Here is a 19,062-nt window from a genome sequence, read left to right on the forward strand (position 1 = left end):
CTGCAGCGGCACCGGGCTCTGTCGCTCCACCCAGCTCCGGTCCAGCCGTGCTTGCCGAGCGCTAGGGGTGCTGTGCAGCCGCAGCTGGTCCTCGTTCTGCCGCGACACCCGGCCCGGGCCAGCCCGCACCTCCCGTGCTGCAGCTGTCTGCTTCTCCAGGCTACAAATCCGCTCAAACTTGCCACTTGGTGCTGCGACTTTCTCTGTTGATCTCCCTCCTGCCCCCTCTCATCCCCTCCCTTGTCCCGCACTCTCCCCAGGCTCTCACAGTACAAAGTGCTTTAGGTTCTCCCAGCTTAAAGAGCCCACTTTCCTCTCCAGTTCCTGTCCCTTCCCCCCTTTAGCTCTAACCTCATTGAACAAACTGTCTAGAATGGCTGTAAAAGCAGCAGAGTGTCCTGTGGCACCTTATAGACTAACAAACATATTGGAGCTTGAGCTTTTGTGGGTGAATACCCACTTCGTCGGATGCATGTCTGGACTTTCTCCACTCTAAGCTGGCTTCGACCCCTGGCAATCCACTGCAACTTTAGTGGCTTCTTTCCCTGGCTAAAGCTCAGAGCCTCCCCTCTATCATTAGTTATGTTGTAGGAGCCTTAGACATGGACCATAACACCATGGGAACAGACACTCTAGAAGCAGAACAGAAAGTTAGATTGTAAACTTTATGGAGCAGGGACTAAGTATAAGACAAAAGATGGATACAGGCAGGTGAGGGGGAATTCAAAGAAACAAGGCAGTATCTGCCACCATCCTTATCCTCCTTGACCTGCCTGCTTGCCTTCAATGCTCCTGACCAGTGGTTTTCAACCGCAGCACGGTGGTGGTCAGGGTCCGGAGTCAGGGCTAACACTTGGCCCCATACAGCAGGGTGTGGGTTAGGGCTGCTGCACAGCTGGGTGCCACGCATCCAGGTCCAAGCTGCTGGTCGGCCCTGCGCAACAGGATCCAGGGTCTGGGCTACCACATGGCCCCAAGCAGCAGGGTCACGGCTGCCCTGGCCCCACTGTGTAGAGCTGTCTCTCGCCAGGGGGTGCTGGGCATAGGGATCTGCAGGGGCTGGGTGCGGTGATTTTCAACCTGCAGCCCAGGTAATACATTGTGGGCTGTCTCAGACCTGTCTCCTTCCGCCCACACTAAAATCTGACATCTCTGATCTCTAGCCATCAGCTTCAATTCAACATGCCAAAAACAGAACTCCTAATATTCTCCTGCCAGCCTACCTCAATCATTGTGGACAATACCACCATCCTATCCCTCAGGCCTGTAAACTGGGTGTCATCTTTGACTTAGTCCTTTCTCTAGGTCCTGACATCCAGGCTGTCCCTAAATCTCCCCAATTTCTTCTGCATAGTGTCTCTAAGACACAGCCTTACCTATCCATCCACACAGCAAAACTCACAACCAGGCTCCCGATATCTTGTATCTCAATTACTGTCCTCGGACCTTGACAAATGCAATCTTGCCTCACAGATCTATTCAACATGTTGCTGAAAAGACCTAGCTGATTGCTTTTTACCATCACTCCTCTCTGAGTACTACCACTGGCTCTCCTTTCTTCACTGTACCATACATACACCTACTCGTCCTCACTTTCACAACCTATCATTACCTACCTGTCATTTCATGTGCTATAAAGGTATCAACTCCTACTCTGATCAGCCAATGATACCAGCCTGAATAACTCATTTGTTAAATTTTCCCCTTTGTGTTTACCCCAGCACTGCCTCATCTGTGGGAGGAGCTCCCTGTAAATATCCACAAAGCTATAGCATTGTCCTCCTTCAAACTGTTACTACTATGCCTACAAATAAACAGGCAAATGGGCAGCTGTAATCCCTGCCTATCATGCTGACCAGCATGGGCTCAATGTTTCCTTGTCCACCCCAGCTATGCTCACCTATTTTCTCATCCTTTACTTAGATTGTAAACTCTTTGGGGCAGGAATTGTTTCTTTGTTCACTGCATGTACAGCACCTAGCCCAGGAGCATCCTGGCCTATGACTGGGCCTCTTGAGGTACGTTTACATTGCAACTAACTTGACTCAGGCTTGTGGGGCTCAGACAGCAGGGTTGTAAAACTGCCACGTAGGCATTTGGGCACAGACTGGAGCTCAAGCTCTGGGACCCCCACAAAGGGGGACGGTCCCAGAGCCTGGGCTCCAGCCTCAGCCCAAACATCTACGTAGCAGTTTTACAGCTCTGTAGTCTGAGCCCCACAAGCCAAAGTCAGTTGACACAGGCCAGCTGTGAGTGTGTAGTTGCAGCAAAGACATTACCCGTAGGCACTACCCTTCAGAAGGAAATAACTAAAGCAGAACCCCATTTTTCCGATCTAACTGAGACTGGGGTCAGAACAGATAATCAAAAATCAAGAGAATGGGAAAGTGCATTGCTGCAGCTCCCTCTAGCAGCCACAGGAGAACTCACCCACTTCTGCCCCTGGAGTCCTGGCTGTTTGGTTGCTGCAGAGAGCCAGAATATGGAGAGTCAGACAAATGGGGTTCTACTGTATTCTGCTCTTGCCACCTCACTTGAACAAATTTTGCCTATTTTCTCTCCTTCAGAGTCAGGAACCAAATATGTCAACTGACCTCAATGCTGAAGGGAAGGTTTGTTCATAGTGAAGTGACCAAAACAACTTAGGTACACCTCTACCCTGATACAGCGCAGCCCAACATAACAAATTCGGATATAACGGCGTAAAGCAGTGCTCCGGCCGTGCGAAGCTGCGCACTCTGGCAGATCAAAGCAATTTTGATATAACACAGTTTCACCTATAACGGGGTAAGATTTTTTGGCTCCCGAGGACAGCATTATATCAGGGTAGAAGTGTATTAGCAAAAAAAACAAAAACAACCCAGTGGGATGCTGTTGCAAAAAAAAAAAAAAAAAAGCAAACATGATTCTGGGATGCATTAACAGGTGTGTTGAGACCAAGATACAAGAAGTCATTCTTCTGCTCTACTCTGCGCTGGTTAGGCCTCAACTGGAGTATTGTGTCCAGTTCTGGGCACCCCATTTCAGAAAGGATTTGGAGAAATTGGAGAAGGTCCACAGAAGAGCAACAAGAATCATTAAAGGTCTAGAGAACATGACCTATGAAGGAAGGCTGAAAGAATTGGGTTTGTTTAGGTTGGAAAAGAGAAGACTGAGAGGGGACATGATAGCTGTTTTCATGTATCTAAAAGTGTTATAAGGAGGAGGGAGAAAACTTGTTCATCTTAGCCTCTAAGGATAGAACAAGAAGCAACAGGCTTAACCTGCAGCAAGGAAGGTTTAGGTTGGACATTAGGAAAAAGTTCTTAACTGTCAGGGTGGCTAAACACTGGAATAAATTGCCTAGGGAGGTTGTGGAATCTCCGTCTCTGGAGATATTTAAGAGTGGGTTAGATAAATGTCTATCAGGGATGATCTAGACAGTATTTGGTCCTGCCATCGGGCAGGGGACTGGACTCGATGACCTCTCGAGCTCCCTTCCAGTCCTAGATTCTATGAAAAAACAGCAGACAGACATTCAGTTATATGCACAAGAGATATATGGACCTTTGTAACATGCTATGTTTTAGCTTGAGCTTAATAAGAGCGTTTTAGTTAGATTGTAGTGATCTAGGAATCAGTTTCTCTACCTATCCCATTCATCCTCTCCAAACTCATGTAACAAAATTTGTATATATTCTAAGATGACTGTAGATCTATTCAATTTTATTAAACTTTCATCTAATTGTTTCTGAATACATTTAGACTTTCTGTAACAGCAGCATTTAACCATGCATATTGACATCTAGCCCTATTCAGAGTGGTTTCATGATGGAAATAAATTAACACTGACATTTATACCACTGACACTATAGACAAGGTAATGCTGTACAAGCCTGTTTTACTATTACATTGAGAAACGTGCATGCTCTTTCATATGTAATGACAATCATTAGCTTGTTGTATCCACTTATCAAAATACTGTTGCCTGTGCATTGTAGTAGTTCTGTATTTTAAATTAGTTTATTAAAAGCTCTTTTGTGGTTTTAACAAGGATAGTACTACAGTTCATTCTGTACTAGCACATAAGGCAAACTAAAATGGCATGGCTTTAGAAAATTTTTAGAATCTTCTAACTTGTTTGTGAATTGGATAGGCACAGAATAATCGAGTTGGGGTAGTCAGAAGTGGCCAAAAAATGGAGTCTTAATACATACAGAAGCATCACTCTGGTGATGTTCGTAAAATTTCCCTAAAAGTTGAAGTAAAATACAAGCACTATGGAAAACGTTTCCCTACACACATCAAAAGTGGAATGAAAAAAAATCCACATTGATGCAATGTGCTGGACTGCATGAACAAAGCATTCCTTGGCTTCTGAGTTAAAGCTTTTTTATGGTGCTTGAATGATTCCTCAAATTAGCAGCTGCAGTAAACAGTTCCCAGTACATGTGGAGGTATTAGGCAGCGGGCCAAATTCTGGCGCGTTACAATCCACAGCGGAACAATACTTAGCCCTGTGTATTCCATACCTCTCTGCCACTACCAAAACAGTGTCGTTTAGATGCTACAATCTTACTATTTTATGGAGGACAGTCTCAGTTGCTATATGTCAGAAATGACATCTGGGAAGGTGGAGTGAGAGACATATTTTAAAAAGTGACTTGAATCGCCTAGTGGGAGGAGAGCTGTTTTTACAAAGGTGTCTAAACCAAAATAAATTAAACCCGACCTGCTGGACAGTTTTAGTAGTTCTAGATTGAGGCCCTGATACTGTTGTTATTCTTTAAACATGAGTTACATGGTTTTTATAAAATCAAAATGTCATTTGGCCGTGTAGGCTACCTACAAACATTTAGGAGTGTGGCACTTTCAGAGAAGTATATATGAAGCTTTTGAAAAGAATTGTGCTAACCGAAATCAGGCTATAACAAATATTGTTTAGTTAAATGATCATTGCTTAAAATGCATTAAGTTTTAGTTCCAAGTTTCAACAGTAGAATCTTAAAACAAAAACAGTACCCTACCCTCTTCCACATGGACAGGCAACATGAAATTGTTACACACTATTAAGAGTTCCTTAGATTACATTTCCTAACTTGTGTTTTAGGTACATTGTATCTGACACACCAGTTTTACCAGTAGAGAATTTTGTATAGATTGTTTATCAAAATACATGCCTAAACGGAACATGATCATTAATATCAGAGATAAGTAGCACTTTAAGTACCTAAAGAACTATAATGAATGCTCTTATCTAAAGAGGTAGAGAGGAGGTACATATGAAAGACTTAAAGAAGTTTTATTCAACTGTTTAAAGGAAAATGATATAAAATGCCAGGAAATGCACTGACTTTCTTAAAATTTGCTAAGTTCAACCATTTGGGTATGTTTATAAGTTCACACAGTAATTGTTATGAGAACACATCTCACTCCTTAACTTGGGCTGCAATGAATGCCACATTTTCAGAACTGTACAGAACACACTTCTGTAACTGACTTGTAACAAGCATCAATTACTTGCTTATGGTGTTATACATACACTTGTAATAAGATCATAGCCAAGAGGTACATTATTTCTTTTCTTCTATACATTAATCCAATATCTTCTGTGCAGTCGATCATTAACTATGTGGTTAATTTAAACAGGTTTGTAATCCAGTTTAGACTCCAGCTTCTTAGAATCAGCTACTTTTCTAACAGCTTTCATGAAGTCTTCCTGAACTACGAAGTCATGATCAGCACGAATTGCAAACATACCTATGAAGAACAATTTGAGAAATTGCTAGATATTTACAGAGAGTTAGTGTTACTAGCAGCAATAATATAGAACTGAAACATTCCATAAAATCCATCGCTTTATAATTAAAAACATTATAAAGGATCAAAGTTAAAAGTTACATACTCAATATGGAGATTCAGCAAGTAACTTAATCAGTTTTGTATTTCTTTTCATGCACCTCAGACATGTTTGGAAACAGAGTAATTATTCTGGAATAAAGTCACTTTCATTCAGGCAAGAAGCATCCACACAGGGCTGTTATATCAGCTTAGCTATAGAGGTATAATTATTCCATTACAGCTATACCAGATGGCTTCCTAGTGTAGACAAGCCCTGAGTGGACAATATTTTCTCAAGAAGAGAAAGGCAGGAACATGTGGGGGTGGGGGGAGGAAGGGGGGGAGAGATCTCCCCAAAACTCATTTTCTGTACTACCTTCTGTACCGGTATAAGCTGTAAAGAAATATTTTAAAAAAGCAGATTTTCATCCAGTTTCAGGGAATTTCATTTTACTACTTCTCCTCACACTTTTAAGGTGTATGGGCATATATACAGATCCTTTCCAGTGTGCATTTGACCACAATGCCAGTTTCAAGGGATCAATTTTTAAAAGTGCTTTGAAACTTACCAGTGAAACTCACTATTATGTTAACCTAAGTTTCCAGCCACTGATGTAAAAAATGTAAATGCTAGACAACCCTCAAGAATGAATGCATTTAAAACAATGAAACGTTTATAAACCTCATGCTCATCTATTATACTAAGAACAGATCAGAGAAACTAATCATGAATATTTAATGTTTATAGCAAGATTCAGCACATGAAAATGAACCGAGCAAATGAATACAAGTGAGTGAGGAGCCTCTTACCTGCTTCAGTACAGACATTTCTCAAATCCGCTCCATTAAAGCCATCTGAAAGCTTCACAATTGCTTCATAATCTATTAACAAAACAAGAATGCCAATTAACTAGAAGTACAATGTAGTATGTGTTCCATTGTAGTGCAACTTCAGCTATAAAAAAACCCTGAACTTTGCTTCTACTTTGCTTCTCAGTGCAAGTGAAAAAGTTAGCTACCTTAATGATTGTATTTATGTTATTCCTCCATTAACATACAACTCTAGATATAATTATTCTGGGTTTATTTTATTTAAAAATTACTAATTTTAACGTACATATACCAGAATTAAATATAAAAGATGTACATTAAATCAGTGTTATAGCTGAGATTTAGATGCATATGAATAAAAATAATTTCAACATTTATTAGTCCCACAATAACCGTAACTTGGCCCCCTAGGCCAATGGGCTTTCAAGAAAAAAAAAAAAAAAAAAGTGTTAAAAGCACTATCCTCTATTATTACACACCCATAAAGTGTGTAGCTAGGTTACAGTTTCTAGGGTATAAGTTCACAAGTTCTGTGCATTCAGATTTCCAGCAAATTTTTGACTGCATATTCAGTTTTGAGTTGGGGATATAAGATACTGAGTGTCTGAATTAACAAATCCATTTTTTCCATAACTTTTAAATTCAAGTATCTTAAACCACAAATCTGATTTTTACCAAAAACTTGTCATAATACTTTCCCTTTTCATTATGAACACCACAAGACACATTAGCTGAAATGGTATTTTTATTTTATGTTAAAAATCTGAAAACATGGGACTAATATTTCCACCTGAGCTGTAGCTATATCATTACCGTAATTAACTGGCATTCCAGTCTAACAAATCTACATACATTTGTAAGATCACAAAAATGGAACCAGTTTGCAGATTACTTATCTTCACAAAGAATTTTAAAAAGTTACAGCTAAGGCTTGAGACGTCTGACACCTACTGACCAGACAGTGATACAAAAACAGGTGTCCCTCACACTGGGTCCAAGAACTAGACCAGGGGTAGGCAACCTGCGGCACGTGAGATGATTTTCAATGGCACTCACACTGCCCGGGTCCTGGCCACCGGTCCGGGGGGCTCTGCATTTTAAATTTAATTTTAAATGAAGCTTCTTAAACATTTTAAAAACCTTATTTGCTTTACATACAACAATAGTTTAGTTATATATTATAGACTTATAGAAAGGGACCTTCTAAAAACATTAATATGTATTACTGGCACGCGAAACCTTAAATTAAAGTGAATAAATGAAGACTCAGCACAGTACTTCTGAAAGGTTGCCAACCCCTGAACTAGACAGTATCTTGCTAAAGAGCTTAGTACCGCTCATGCTCCTATCTGGTTTCTTGAAAAGGGTATGCTGGGGTTCCTTTCAGGGTGCTATCTGGATTCAACGTCACAGTTCTCTTTTGTATCAGCTTTAGCTAGTTGGTGTCTGAAACTGAGCTCCTCTCTCTTCTTCCTGTGAGGGGGAGACTCTTCCTCTTCCCATCTCACATCTCTTGGAAACAGGCAGGGAAAAAGCCCTCCATCAGTAGTGAAGAGGTGTGCTATTCTCAGTCTCTTTTCCTCCCTGTTTTCAAGTCCTCTTCTCCACCCCACCCCAAGTTCCTGATAACTTCACAGTGTCTCAGCTGCTTCTCACAGATTTCCTCAAGGCAATCTCAGAGGGAAGCCAACAAGATTCTGGTCAGTCTGCAGTAACATAACTGACCAGAATCTTGTCAGTTTCACGGTACAGCTGCCTCTCCCACCCCTGTCCCAGATAAAATTTGCCCTACTCCTTAATGGCAAGTGCATTCTTTTTCAAGCCACAGTTACAGCACAACCTAACAGCAATACTACTGTAATTTAAAAGATTTCCATGTAAAACCCACTTTTCAATTGCTCATAGCTTTCAGAGTTTTCCTTTTGGACAGAAATACCCTTGTTTGTTCTCAGACCCATATATGGTTCTAAGGTTTAATTTTTTTGACAAATGGGAATGTTTGCTTACAGCAAGGCATTCCATTATACAATGGAAAGAGTCCAACCTGATGTAAATCAGACAGTTTCTCTGATTCGTAGCCAAATTTAGGAGGGCTACTACATCCCTAACCCTCATATTTTTACAAAGTGAGGTTCACCAATGGATCTATTTAAGAAATACTGAGGAACGTTTTTGGGAAGGTGGTGTTAGGGTAACCAGTAACCAATTCACCTTCCCCCTCACTTTTACACTCAGGAGAAATATTTAAGCAGCTCGTGTACTTACCTATTTCACCATGTTTAGTGATAGGACCTGCATGAATCTTCAATATATCTAATCTGGCTTGTTCATTTGGTAAATCAATATCTAAAAAGAGAGGGTTGGGGTTTTTTTAATTAAAATGGGTGAACAAGGGTAATTCAGAATTACACATGCGCTTAAGAATGAAGATGTCAACTCACGGATTTTTCTATCCAGTCTTCCAGGACGCAGCAATGCAGGATCCAAAGTGTCTGGTCTATTTGTAGCCATGATCATTTTAACTCTGTGCAGAGTGTCAAATCCATCCATCTGATTCAATAACTAGAGGAAATTGACTTTTTTTAAAAAACAAGGAATTTTTAAAAAAAACTTAACATGTTCATAAATCTAAATAGCTCACACTATCTTCCACACACTTCATTTTCACTATGATCATTACAGATAAAAAGATCGATGGAAACAATCCTAAAACAATGCTACTCGATTCTTAAGCGTGATGATCCAAGAATACCACAGCTCCCCATATATTCCATAAAGGAAAACTCTAAAAAAAGAAAAAATTGGACAAAAAGTAGGAACAAAACAGCTCAAAAATGGAAGATTGCAACATTCTAGTCACCTTGCATTCTCTCTTTTTTCCTCCAAATACTAAAAGCCAGTGATTGGCAGTTATACTTTCAATATAGGATGATTCACACAAACTATGTTTGCAGAACAGCCCCTAGAATATTCAGTCGCCCCTGAAGACACTTCATTAGACATATCCAGTTCTGCTATGGAAAACTCACACCTCTATTCTTTGTGATTATTTTATACTACAAGTGAGGCAGATATATTTGCTTAATATGCATTCTTTCTGGGCTGAGAAAACATAAATCTGACCAGTGGGATCACACACACCAATCAGACCTAGAATTCTTACCAAGAATTGTGTTACTGGGTTTTGTTTTTAATTCTCTTAACATGCTTGAGTGTTCCATTTCCAATTACCTTAGTTCACCAATGTATTTACTATCCCAAATTGATGACAATGTGTGTTGTTAACTTTAGATATCTTTTGAACAGAAAGCCTCTAACCTGCAAAGAGGTTTTTCCCTTGAAAGAGATGATGTCCTCCAACACCTAAACAAGGTGCGTTAAGTGTCGGTGTAGTCAGTTCTTGTGGACAAAGCGCAGAAGGCTGATGTAGCAGGTTGCTGGTGCAAAGGCACCTAATTAGCTCCTGCTCAGCCAGCCCCAATCAGGGGAAATAGATTGGGGCTGGAGAGAAGTCTGGTGCCTGGCCTTTAGAACTGGCTGCACCTGTGGACCTGAGGGTTCAAGGGCTATAAAGGCTGGCTGGCAGCCAGAAGGAGGAGATGGTCAGGGTAAGGTCAGTTTCTGGGCTGAGGGCAGATTCTGGGTAGAAGAGGAGATTGTAAGGCCTTCAAGCTGTATATAGTATATCACTGGTGGTGGGAGAAATGTGTAAATAAAGCCACAGGTGCTGCAGAAGGAGAAGCCTCTTTGTGCTTTATTGGGGCAGCAGAGGGCCCCAGGAAGAAGGGCAGGCAGAGGACCTTGTTACACCTGAGCTCGAGTCTTGGCAGATAAATGCTCTCAAATCACTTTGATGTTAATTACATACAAATCCATAGCCTATGTATTTTGGATCTCCAACTGCATTTTTTTTTAAGTGAGGTATCTCAGTTCACTTTTAAACACAACATTAGCACAGCAGCCGTTCCAACAATCTGGATAATATATGGATTTGCACATCTATTTTTCACTTTACCGGAAAAGATTACATATTAGACATTTACCTCCATTAGAGTTCTCTGAATTTCTCTATCAGCTGAAGTTCCCTCAGAGAAACGACGGCCACCTATAATATATATTAAATTTGGAAGTTACTTGTACTTTTTTTTTTTTTTTTTTTTTTAAAGGATCAAAAGGGTTTCTGAGCTAAATAAATGTTAAAGTACTACAAATCAAATTAAGTGTTAGGTAAAGTTAAATGCATGTTTAAGAGTACCACGTATCTTGGTCAAAGATCCAAGTCAAATACAAACAGGTCTCATTTTAAGTTAGCTGTAATGGGCTCCAGAAGCAAGTTGAAAGGAGATATCTCCTCTACCCTGTTCATTCCGCACAGAAAGGTTCCCTGACAATCAACTTCATATTAATCTTTTTAAGAAAAGCAAGACTATTACTTCAGAGCTGGCTTAAATAAAATCACAAGAGACTTTAGCCATCTTACAGTTCATTAGCCTTACCAATAGCATCTATTTCGTCCATGAAAATGATACATGGCTGATGATCTCTGGCATAGTTGAACATTTCTCTGATCAACCGAGCGCTTTCACCAATGTACTTGTCTACAATAGAACTAGACACGACCTGTTGAAAATGAACAGGTATCATGAGCAAACAGACTGAAGCACAACTAGAGGGACCATCATTATTTGAAAAGAATGACGTCGTTTTACCTTTAAGAAATTGCAGTCCAGTTGGCTTGCAACAGCTCTGGCTAGTAGTGTTTTCCCAGTACCTGGACAGACAGAGAATGAAGCTGTTCAACTTGTAGACCAATCGCTAAAGTTACAGACTGAAATATATTTCAAGGGTAGAAGAACAACAGAATACAGCAACAGGTTTCCAAGGAGGGCAGCTCAGCACTAATTATTTTGCAAGGCAGAGGCCTCCAAACTGTGAAGCGGAGGAACATTTAGGGGTGCGCAGCTGGAGCCCAGGCCACCCCCCACAGAGAGCAGGGAGCGAGTGCCAGCCAGCTCCGTCCCTGTTCCCCAGCTGCTGGCTCCACACCCAGGGGGGCTCTGGCCCCACCCCCAGCTATGGCCCCCTTATCCCTGTCCACATCCCCCACTCTGAGATGCATCCTCGCTCCTGGCCCCAGGGGGGCATGGACATGGGAAAGGGGGGTGCAAGGTAAAAAGTTTTGAGACCACTGTTTTAAGGAGAACTGAAATTCAGATACCTAGATTATAGGTTTATGGACACGAAGTCTCATTCTGCCTTAATTATGGACAGAACTCAAAACTGGAAATGAAAGGCAGCTACAGACGTGTACTCACCTGGTGGGCCATACAGCAAGCAGCCTTTTGGAGGTATAATTCCCACACGCTGAAATAATTCTGGATTTGTAAGCGGTAACTCTATTACCTGAGAAAAGAGGCAGGTAAGTAATGTTTAGTTTTAAAGGAGATCCTTTACTATTTACTGTATGCTTAGATGCTATGGTACAATATATAGGTATGGATTTCCCAATAACATCTTCATTCTTTTCTTCTAGAAGACACTACTAATCCCAGCAAGTACAATCTCTTTATATAGGATCAGAAAGAGTTAGCTATAGAAATGCTGTCAGGGAGTTTTTCCTTTGCCTGTTTTATGGATTAAATATGAGGATCTGCACAACTTATTCCAATCCCTTCAACATCTTGTCTAAAACCTTCCTGTAACTTGCTCCTTTGGACAAAGTTCTGCCCCCAGTCATACACATGAATATTCAGAGTAACTCATTTCAATAGTTACTGTAGTGCAAAGACTAGAATTTGACCCTTTCTCGTTCTCGTCCACCGTGTGTTGCACTTTTACTTCATGACACCCCCTCGACTTGGAAGCATCCTTCAAACCCATCTATTTTCGCCTAGCCTCCCAATGTTCATCTCATTTGCAACTCCACACCCTCTTGTACCTGAATTGCAGACGTGCACGTTATATTCCTCAGAGCCAGATTATCTGCAATCTGGTATAGGCCCCTGTTCTTTCAGAGGCTATGTTGACCACTATGTACATTAACGGAGATCAAAAAGTATTTTTAAATAGTGTCCTAAAAGCTCTCCTTCCTACATGAAGTTAATAAGGTGCAAATAATGCTATTCTTTAATATCTGGTCTCATGATTGTTTAAGATTAAAAACCATGATATAACATAATTATCTACACATTTATGGCATGGAAAGGAAAACCCTCCCCATCCCGTCAGAAAACTATCAGTATATAAACCTTTCCTGAACATCTTTAAATAGCATGTATTAGACTTCTTAGACCTTTCAACCCACCTGGCACAACATGAAGTACAATTTTTCCTCAGAGCAGATACCTCTATTCAGTACGTATTTCAGTAATTAAACATTCAGTACCTCTCTTAGCTCCCTGATTTGTTCCGATAACCCTCCAATCTCAGAATAAGAAACATTCCCAGGATCTTCATGAGACATATTGTAAACCAATGGATCCACTTCCCTTGGCAAGTACCTGTAGCATTTGAGTATTAATAAAACCGATGTTATCTTTTCATTCTGCAAACACTGTATACTCAATCATTTAAATAAATTAGTGCTGATTGGCAAATGCTTGTTTCCCCTGTGAAAAATTGACAAAACTTTCCCTCAAAATTTTGTAATAAACATTTTTTTTTATCTTTGCAATAAAACTTGAAGACTAGCAGTCAGAAACTTTTCAAAAATGAAACTTTGGGGGAGGGGGGAATTCAGTAAGATACCCCAAACTTTGACAAAAACAGACATTTCCCATAGAAGTTTGTTTTGATTAAAAAGTAATTTCAAACAAAAAATTATGATCAGCTCTCATAGATCTGTTAGACCACCATGGAAGTATTTGCCCATAATGTATATATGTATTTGGAAGAATTTTTAAAGCAGTACAAGATTTATTATTCATATGTAATATCTGCAACATATTTAGATCAACTCTATCCTTCACATAAAGAAAAAAAAAATCTTGGTGGCAAAAGCTTACCTCATAATAGTTAGTGTGGTCATGTCCAGAGCAACTCTTGTCCCAGGCTTCAACTTACTTTTGTCAAGCTAGTTTCACAAGAGATTTTTCTATTAGAAATTGACTCAACCAGCAAAGTGATGGAATTCTATATTTCTGTAGTAATTGTTCTTGTTTGGTATGACACAAAAAGTGTTTAGTCTCAGCAAGGATTCAGATGGTGACCTTCCCTTCTCCCTCGGACAAGTGAAGAGAGCTGATCAAGGGGAATCTAGTGGTTTCACTACCACTGCAATTCGGGCAGGCAGTTTTGCTGACCACGTCTTCCTACACCAGGGGTGGGCAAACTTTTTGGCCCAAGGGCCACATCAGGGAATAGAAATTGTACGGCGGGCTGTGAATGCTCACAAAATTGGGGTTGGGGTGCGGGCTCTGGGGTGGGGCTTGGAATGAGGAGTTTGGGTGTAGGAGGGTGCTCTGGGCTGGGAGTCAGGGGTTTGGAGGGCAGGAGGGGGATAAGGGGGCAGGTTCTCAGCGGCGCTTACCTCAAGTGGCTCCCGGAAGCAGCTGCAAGCTCCTATGTGGAGGCGCAGTCAGGCAGCTCTGCATGCTGCCCATCCGCAGGCACCACCCCTGCAGCTCCCATTGGAGAGCGTAGGAGCTGGAGCGGGCCCATGCTGCAGCTTCCGTGAACCACGTGGTGCGGCCTCCAACCCAGCATCCCGGACACAGTGCTGGAGCGAGGCCGAGCCTCATGGTGCAGCCCGCAACCCAGCGCTCCGGCCAGAGCAGGGGCAAGCCGTGTGGTCCAGACCCAAAGCCAGCACCCTGGCCGGACTGCTGGAGCGAGGCCAAGCTGCGTGGTGCAGCCCCCAACCCAGCACCCCAGTGGGAGCTAGCAGCCCATAGTTTGCCCACCCATCCTACACTGTGCTTCCTGTTGCTTTGACCATTCCTGACCCATGATGGTACTTCATCCCTCACACAAAATCAACTTGCATTTAAGGAATGAGGTTCTGGAATAGGCTTAATAGCTTATATTTAACTTTATAAGAAGGATCAAACTGAAAAACTAAAAAAGTAACATCTTGGACTGTGTCTGCTTTGCTTTGCTTTATTATTCCCAAAAATTCATTCCAGCATTCCTGGCATATCACTACCTATCACAAGGGTGCAGAGAGCACCACATCTATATGTTGTTAACCAAGCGCAGCTTAAAAAGTGAAGTACGAACTTGCTAACTTTAAAAGTGTAACAAGAAAAATGACTATAATACATATAATTGAATATTGGAGCAAGCTATTTAAAAATATCCAAGCAAAGCAGAGTTACCTGACGACGACAGCCAACCACATATCTTGGTCCATTTGTAGCTTTCACAATGACTAGAGAGAGAGAAAATGACAGAGAAAACAAGATCATACTCTTTTTAACCCCTCTAATTGCTGGTGCAAAACAAGTAGCAATTATACAGTATTTTCAGAATGTCTAATTAATAATGCTCTATTTCATTCTTTTTAAAAAATCATAATTTAATTGGCTTATTTTAAAAAACAGAGGTTTCAAAAAAGTAAAACATATCACCTAGGGAACTTACATTTCTCTTCTGTTAACTGTTTAAGAACCTCACCAACAATCTATGAAAAAAATTGAAACATATTAGCTACAGCTATGAAATTATATTAGTATACAGAATATTTAACATAAATTCACAGCTCTATCTCTGCTAGTAACCTTCAACGCCTTTTTCTTGCTCCATAAGAAAAGCCTACTACTCTGTTTCTTTCTCATTACCCCATACACCAGGAACAACTGTTAAAAATATACCTACTCTGTGTACTTACCTCCTGTAAAGACCACACCATGGCACACATTTGCTCTTATGGTATCATATCCCATTTATATCCTTCAATTTTAAATCCATCTGTGGTAATAACTTGCTAAGCACAGTTCACCTACCGCACAGTGCCATACACAGTTGTGTCATCACTGCATACCTGTCCAACACTTTGCAAAGCCTTGAGGTCATTTTCAGATTTTTCATACTGCTTGGTAAGTTCTTTCAGTTGTTCCCTTACTAAAAAAAAAAAGGAAAAGAAAAGGGTTTGGTGTGCCTTTAATCCACTAGAAACCAAGTGCAAGAGCCAGACAATTGGCGGAGCTGATATAACTGCATTTAACAGTTTCTGGGTAAAATCAATACAGGAGAATCGGCAATGAGCTATTCTTGCTAGTAGCAAGTATCAGAGGGGTAGCCGTGTTAGCCTGGATCTGTAAAAAGCGACAAAAAGTCCTGTGGCACCTTATAGACTAACAGAAGCATTGGAGCATGAGCTTTCGTGGGTGAACACCTAATACGTACTCACCAATGAAAACTCATGCTCCAATACTTCTGTTAGTCTATAAGGTGCCACAGGACTCTTCGTTGCTTTTTGCTAATAGCAGTAACTCTATCCCAGAACAGACACCCAGCCATTATCTCTGGCTTGCAGACCAGGTATCCTAGGCTAAGCCCAGCACAAAAACAAGGGTCTTCAATCGCTTGTCAATACGCCTATATCCCTGCCCCAGGGTGAAGAGAGTTAGCTCAGAGGGGCCTAACCCCTCCCTGCCTAATAACCAATGGGCGGGGGGAAGCGGGGGCTGGAACCCTTGGGCCCGGACATGTCCCCCCTTGGTGGGGATTCCCTATGGAGGGGATCAACCCGCCCCCCCGGATCAGGGCCCGACCCCCAGCCCAGCCTCCCCGGATACCCAGGGGCCGCAGCACAGGCGCTACCGGCCCCCCGCCCCAAGTGGGCCAAGAGCTTCCCCCTTCGGAACCGCTCCCCCCTCCCTCCGCCCGCTTCCCACTCCAGGGCCCCGGGCCGCTCCGCTCCGCTCCGCTCGCCCCCCCGCCCAGCTGCCCCGCGGCCCCGGCCGATGACCCAGCGCTGCGGCCGGGCAGCGGCCCCGCCCCCCCGGCCCCCCGGCGCTCACACTCCTTGAGGCGCCCATCGATCTCCTTGTGCTCCAGCAGCTTCTTGCGGTAATCCTGCAGCGCCTTGTCTCGCGGGTCCGCCATGATGAGCAGGCGCCGCTCATAGGGAATGCCGGGAAGGGCCATGGCCGCCGGGGGCAGGGCCGCGCGCCGCCACCTGCCCCCGCCCCGCGCACGCCCGCACGCCCGCCCGCCGCCCGGGCGGACAGCGCCCCCTGCCGCCGCGGAGGGGAACGGCACCTCCAGCGGGGCGCCGCTCTGCTCACCGCCGGCCGCGCACCCATTCCCCCGCGGTCCTAGCGCCGTCTCTCTGTCAGGAAAGGGAGGCAAATTGCAGGGCAGGGGCAGCACTACGCGGGCTGCAGCCGGGAGGAGCGCAGGGCGTTGGGGTGGGGTGGTGGGACGTGTGTGTGGAAAAAATGCATGAGCTCGAAACGTTGTCAAAATGAGAGTTGTATAAATCTATCGATTTTTTTAAAAGAGCCACTCATCAGCAATACTCATCCCAGCAGCCCCAATCCCACAACCATCTATGCAACCTGCTTGGCTTTATGCACGAGACGCTCCCAGGCATGCAGTTAAGCCTCAATCCTATGAGGGCTTACACACGTGCCTAATTATAGGAGGAAAACTCTGCAAAAATCCTTTCTCAGGGAGGGCTTATCCTTCCATAATTCCTATAGAAGGCTGGGTCCTCCTTCCCACCTGGGATGGATGTAACAATGTCCTGGACAAAACTTACCAAATTGAGTTTAATACTTTTGGGTCCATTGTCTTAAAAATGCAATTGTTCTTGTGAGATTGTATGTAACTTCTCTAGGAGGAGTGGATATGCTGATGTAATTCCTCTGGTTCTCAGCTCTTTGAAGCCACCCCCTAGCGAGGTTGGCAAATACTAGTTCAGACAGAATTCTCCTGGGACCAGGAACAGAAAGGATTTTTGGAGAAATAGCCTGGTTTTAAACCGGCTCTGGGTTTTTTGTTCTGATTCAGCAAACGGATGGGACCTCTGTTGCACAGAGGGCCCCAATCCTTAGGGAAGGGTTGGAAGGACCAACACCAATGAGGAGGAGACAATCTCTTCTTAGATTGTGTATAGGTTCCTGTATGTTTTTAATGTTATTTTCTGTAGTGCTTTTACCTTAAGAATAAAATAGGCTTGTTTATATAGGCCAAGCTTCATTGGGCTTCAGCTGCAGTAGTGGGAACTACAAGTTGTGCAATACAAATTGCGGCATGTTGGGAGAACAACCTGGTTCCTGCCAGAATGCACCCTCTGCCTTCCCATTAGGAAGCTGACTGAAGCTGGGAACACCAGGCAAGCAAGCGAAAAGGAGGCTGCTGGACTGTCACCCTGATCTATGTTTCTTTACAGACTAAAACTTCATTCCTGGTGGTTTGTCTGAGTGGGTTTGGTCTGACGTCAATGCCCACTGACACACAACGCAGAGCACAGAGGAGCCACAGGCCCGGTTTCCCAAATCCCCAAAGCCGACTTACCCTAGCTTGGACAACCTCCTACTGGGTCAGTGAACAGGATGGGGGTTAGACTTAGAAAGAGTTGTGTGGTAACTTATAACTGTGAGCAGTTACATTATTAGTCTCTGAAGAGCAAGCAAGTCAGCCAGCTTCCACAGATTATCCTTTGCTAGGAATAACACAATGAAGGCAGGGAACTGTTCAGTCTGGAAATACGCTGGGCAGGAAGGAGAGAGAGATGGTGATGACTGGGGTCTGGAAGCCTAAGTGTGGATGACTTTGCTGGACCAGTAAGGGTTAAATATACATGCAGCTACCCTGAACTGTGACAACACCATCAAACCCTGTGGGTCCACTAGGATCTACAGAAGACACAGGCCATCTGGTTGGAGGCTCCTCCCCTGGCCAGTGGCCACAGTCCTTTCCCTGCTTCCTGGCACTGAAGACCGTGATTCTCACTGGCCACTGCTGCTTCAGAAGTCATTAAAATGGCAGAAAGGTAAGAAAGTCACAAGTAACTTCCACTGCATTTGGTGTTAGGGCCTTCCAGTTGTCATGCCATCTCACCGTGTTGATGCCAACCTAATGGAGCACCTTTCCATTGGAATTCCAAGAGACACAGGAAGACAACAAGAAGACTTCAAATGCAAGAAATGTGAGCAGCAAAATGGTGAGAAAATGGCCCTGTGGATCAAGCACAGGACTGTGAGTCACAAGACCTGAATTCTATGGCTACAGATTGTTTAACCCTTGGCAAGTTACACCGGCAAAAATTATCATACATGGGTTCCTAACTTTAGGCATCTAACTCCATATTTAGGCATTTAGACCCAGATCCTCAAAGGTATATGGGCACTTCAGGCACCTGAATACCTCTGAGGATCTGGGCCTTAGGCCTTGATCTTCCCGTGCGGTCCATGTGGCCAGACTGCTGCACTCACTACAGACACTGGGGTTCTGAATGGACAC

General features: G+C 43.1%; 1 protein-coding gene across 1 annotated transcript; it reads right to left on the reverse strand.

Moving 5' to 3' along the window:
* Positions 1 to 3,684: 3,684 nt before the first annotated feature.
* Positions 3,685 to 16,755, reverse strand: PSMC6 (proteasome 26S subunit, ATPase 6). The gene is made up of 14 exons (XM_050954723.1): positions 16,614 to 16,755; positions 15,632 to 15,711; positions 15,232 to 15,271; positions 14,967 to 15,019; positions 13,656 to 13,723; positions 13,037 to 13,151; positions 11,967 to 12,054; positions 11,361 to 11,422; positions 11,148 to 11,271; positions 10,695 to 10,756; positions 9,093 to 9,213; positions 8,917 to 8,997; positions 6,631 to 6,702; positions 3,685 to 5,739 (listed from the first exon to the last, which is right to left on the reverse strand). Exons 1-14 carry the CDS (start codon positions 16,738 to 16,740, stop codon positions 5,621 to 5,623), a joined length of 1,212 nt encoding a protein of 403 aa, XP_050810680.1. The 5' UTR covers positions 16,741 to 16,755; the 3' UTR covers positions 3,685 to 5,620.
* Positions 16,756 to 19,062: the final 2,307 nt, after the last annotated feature.

Source organism: Gopherus flavomarginatus, chromosome 5 (assembly GCF_025201925.1).
Source record: "Gopherus flavomarginatus isolate rGopFla2 chromosome 5, rGopFla2.mat.asm, whole genome shotgun sequence".
NCBI lineage: Eukaryota > Metazoa > Chordata > Testudines > Testudinidae > Gopherus > Gopherus flavomarginatus.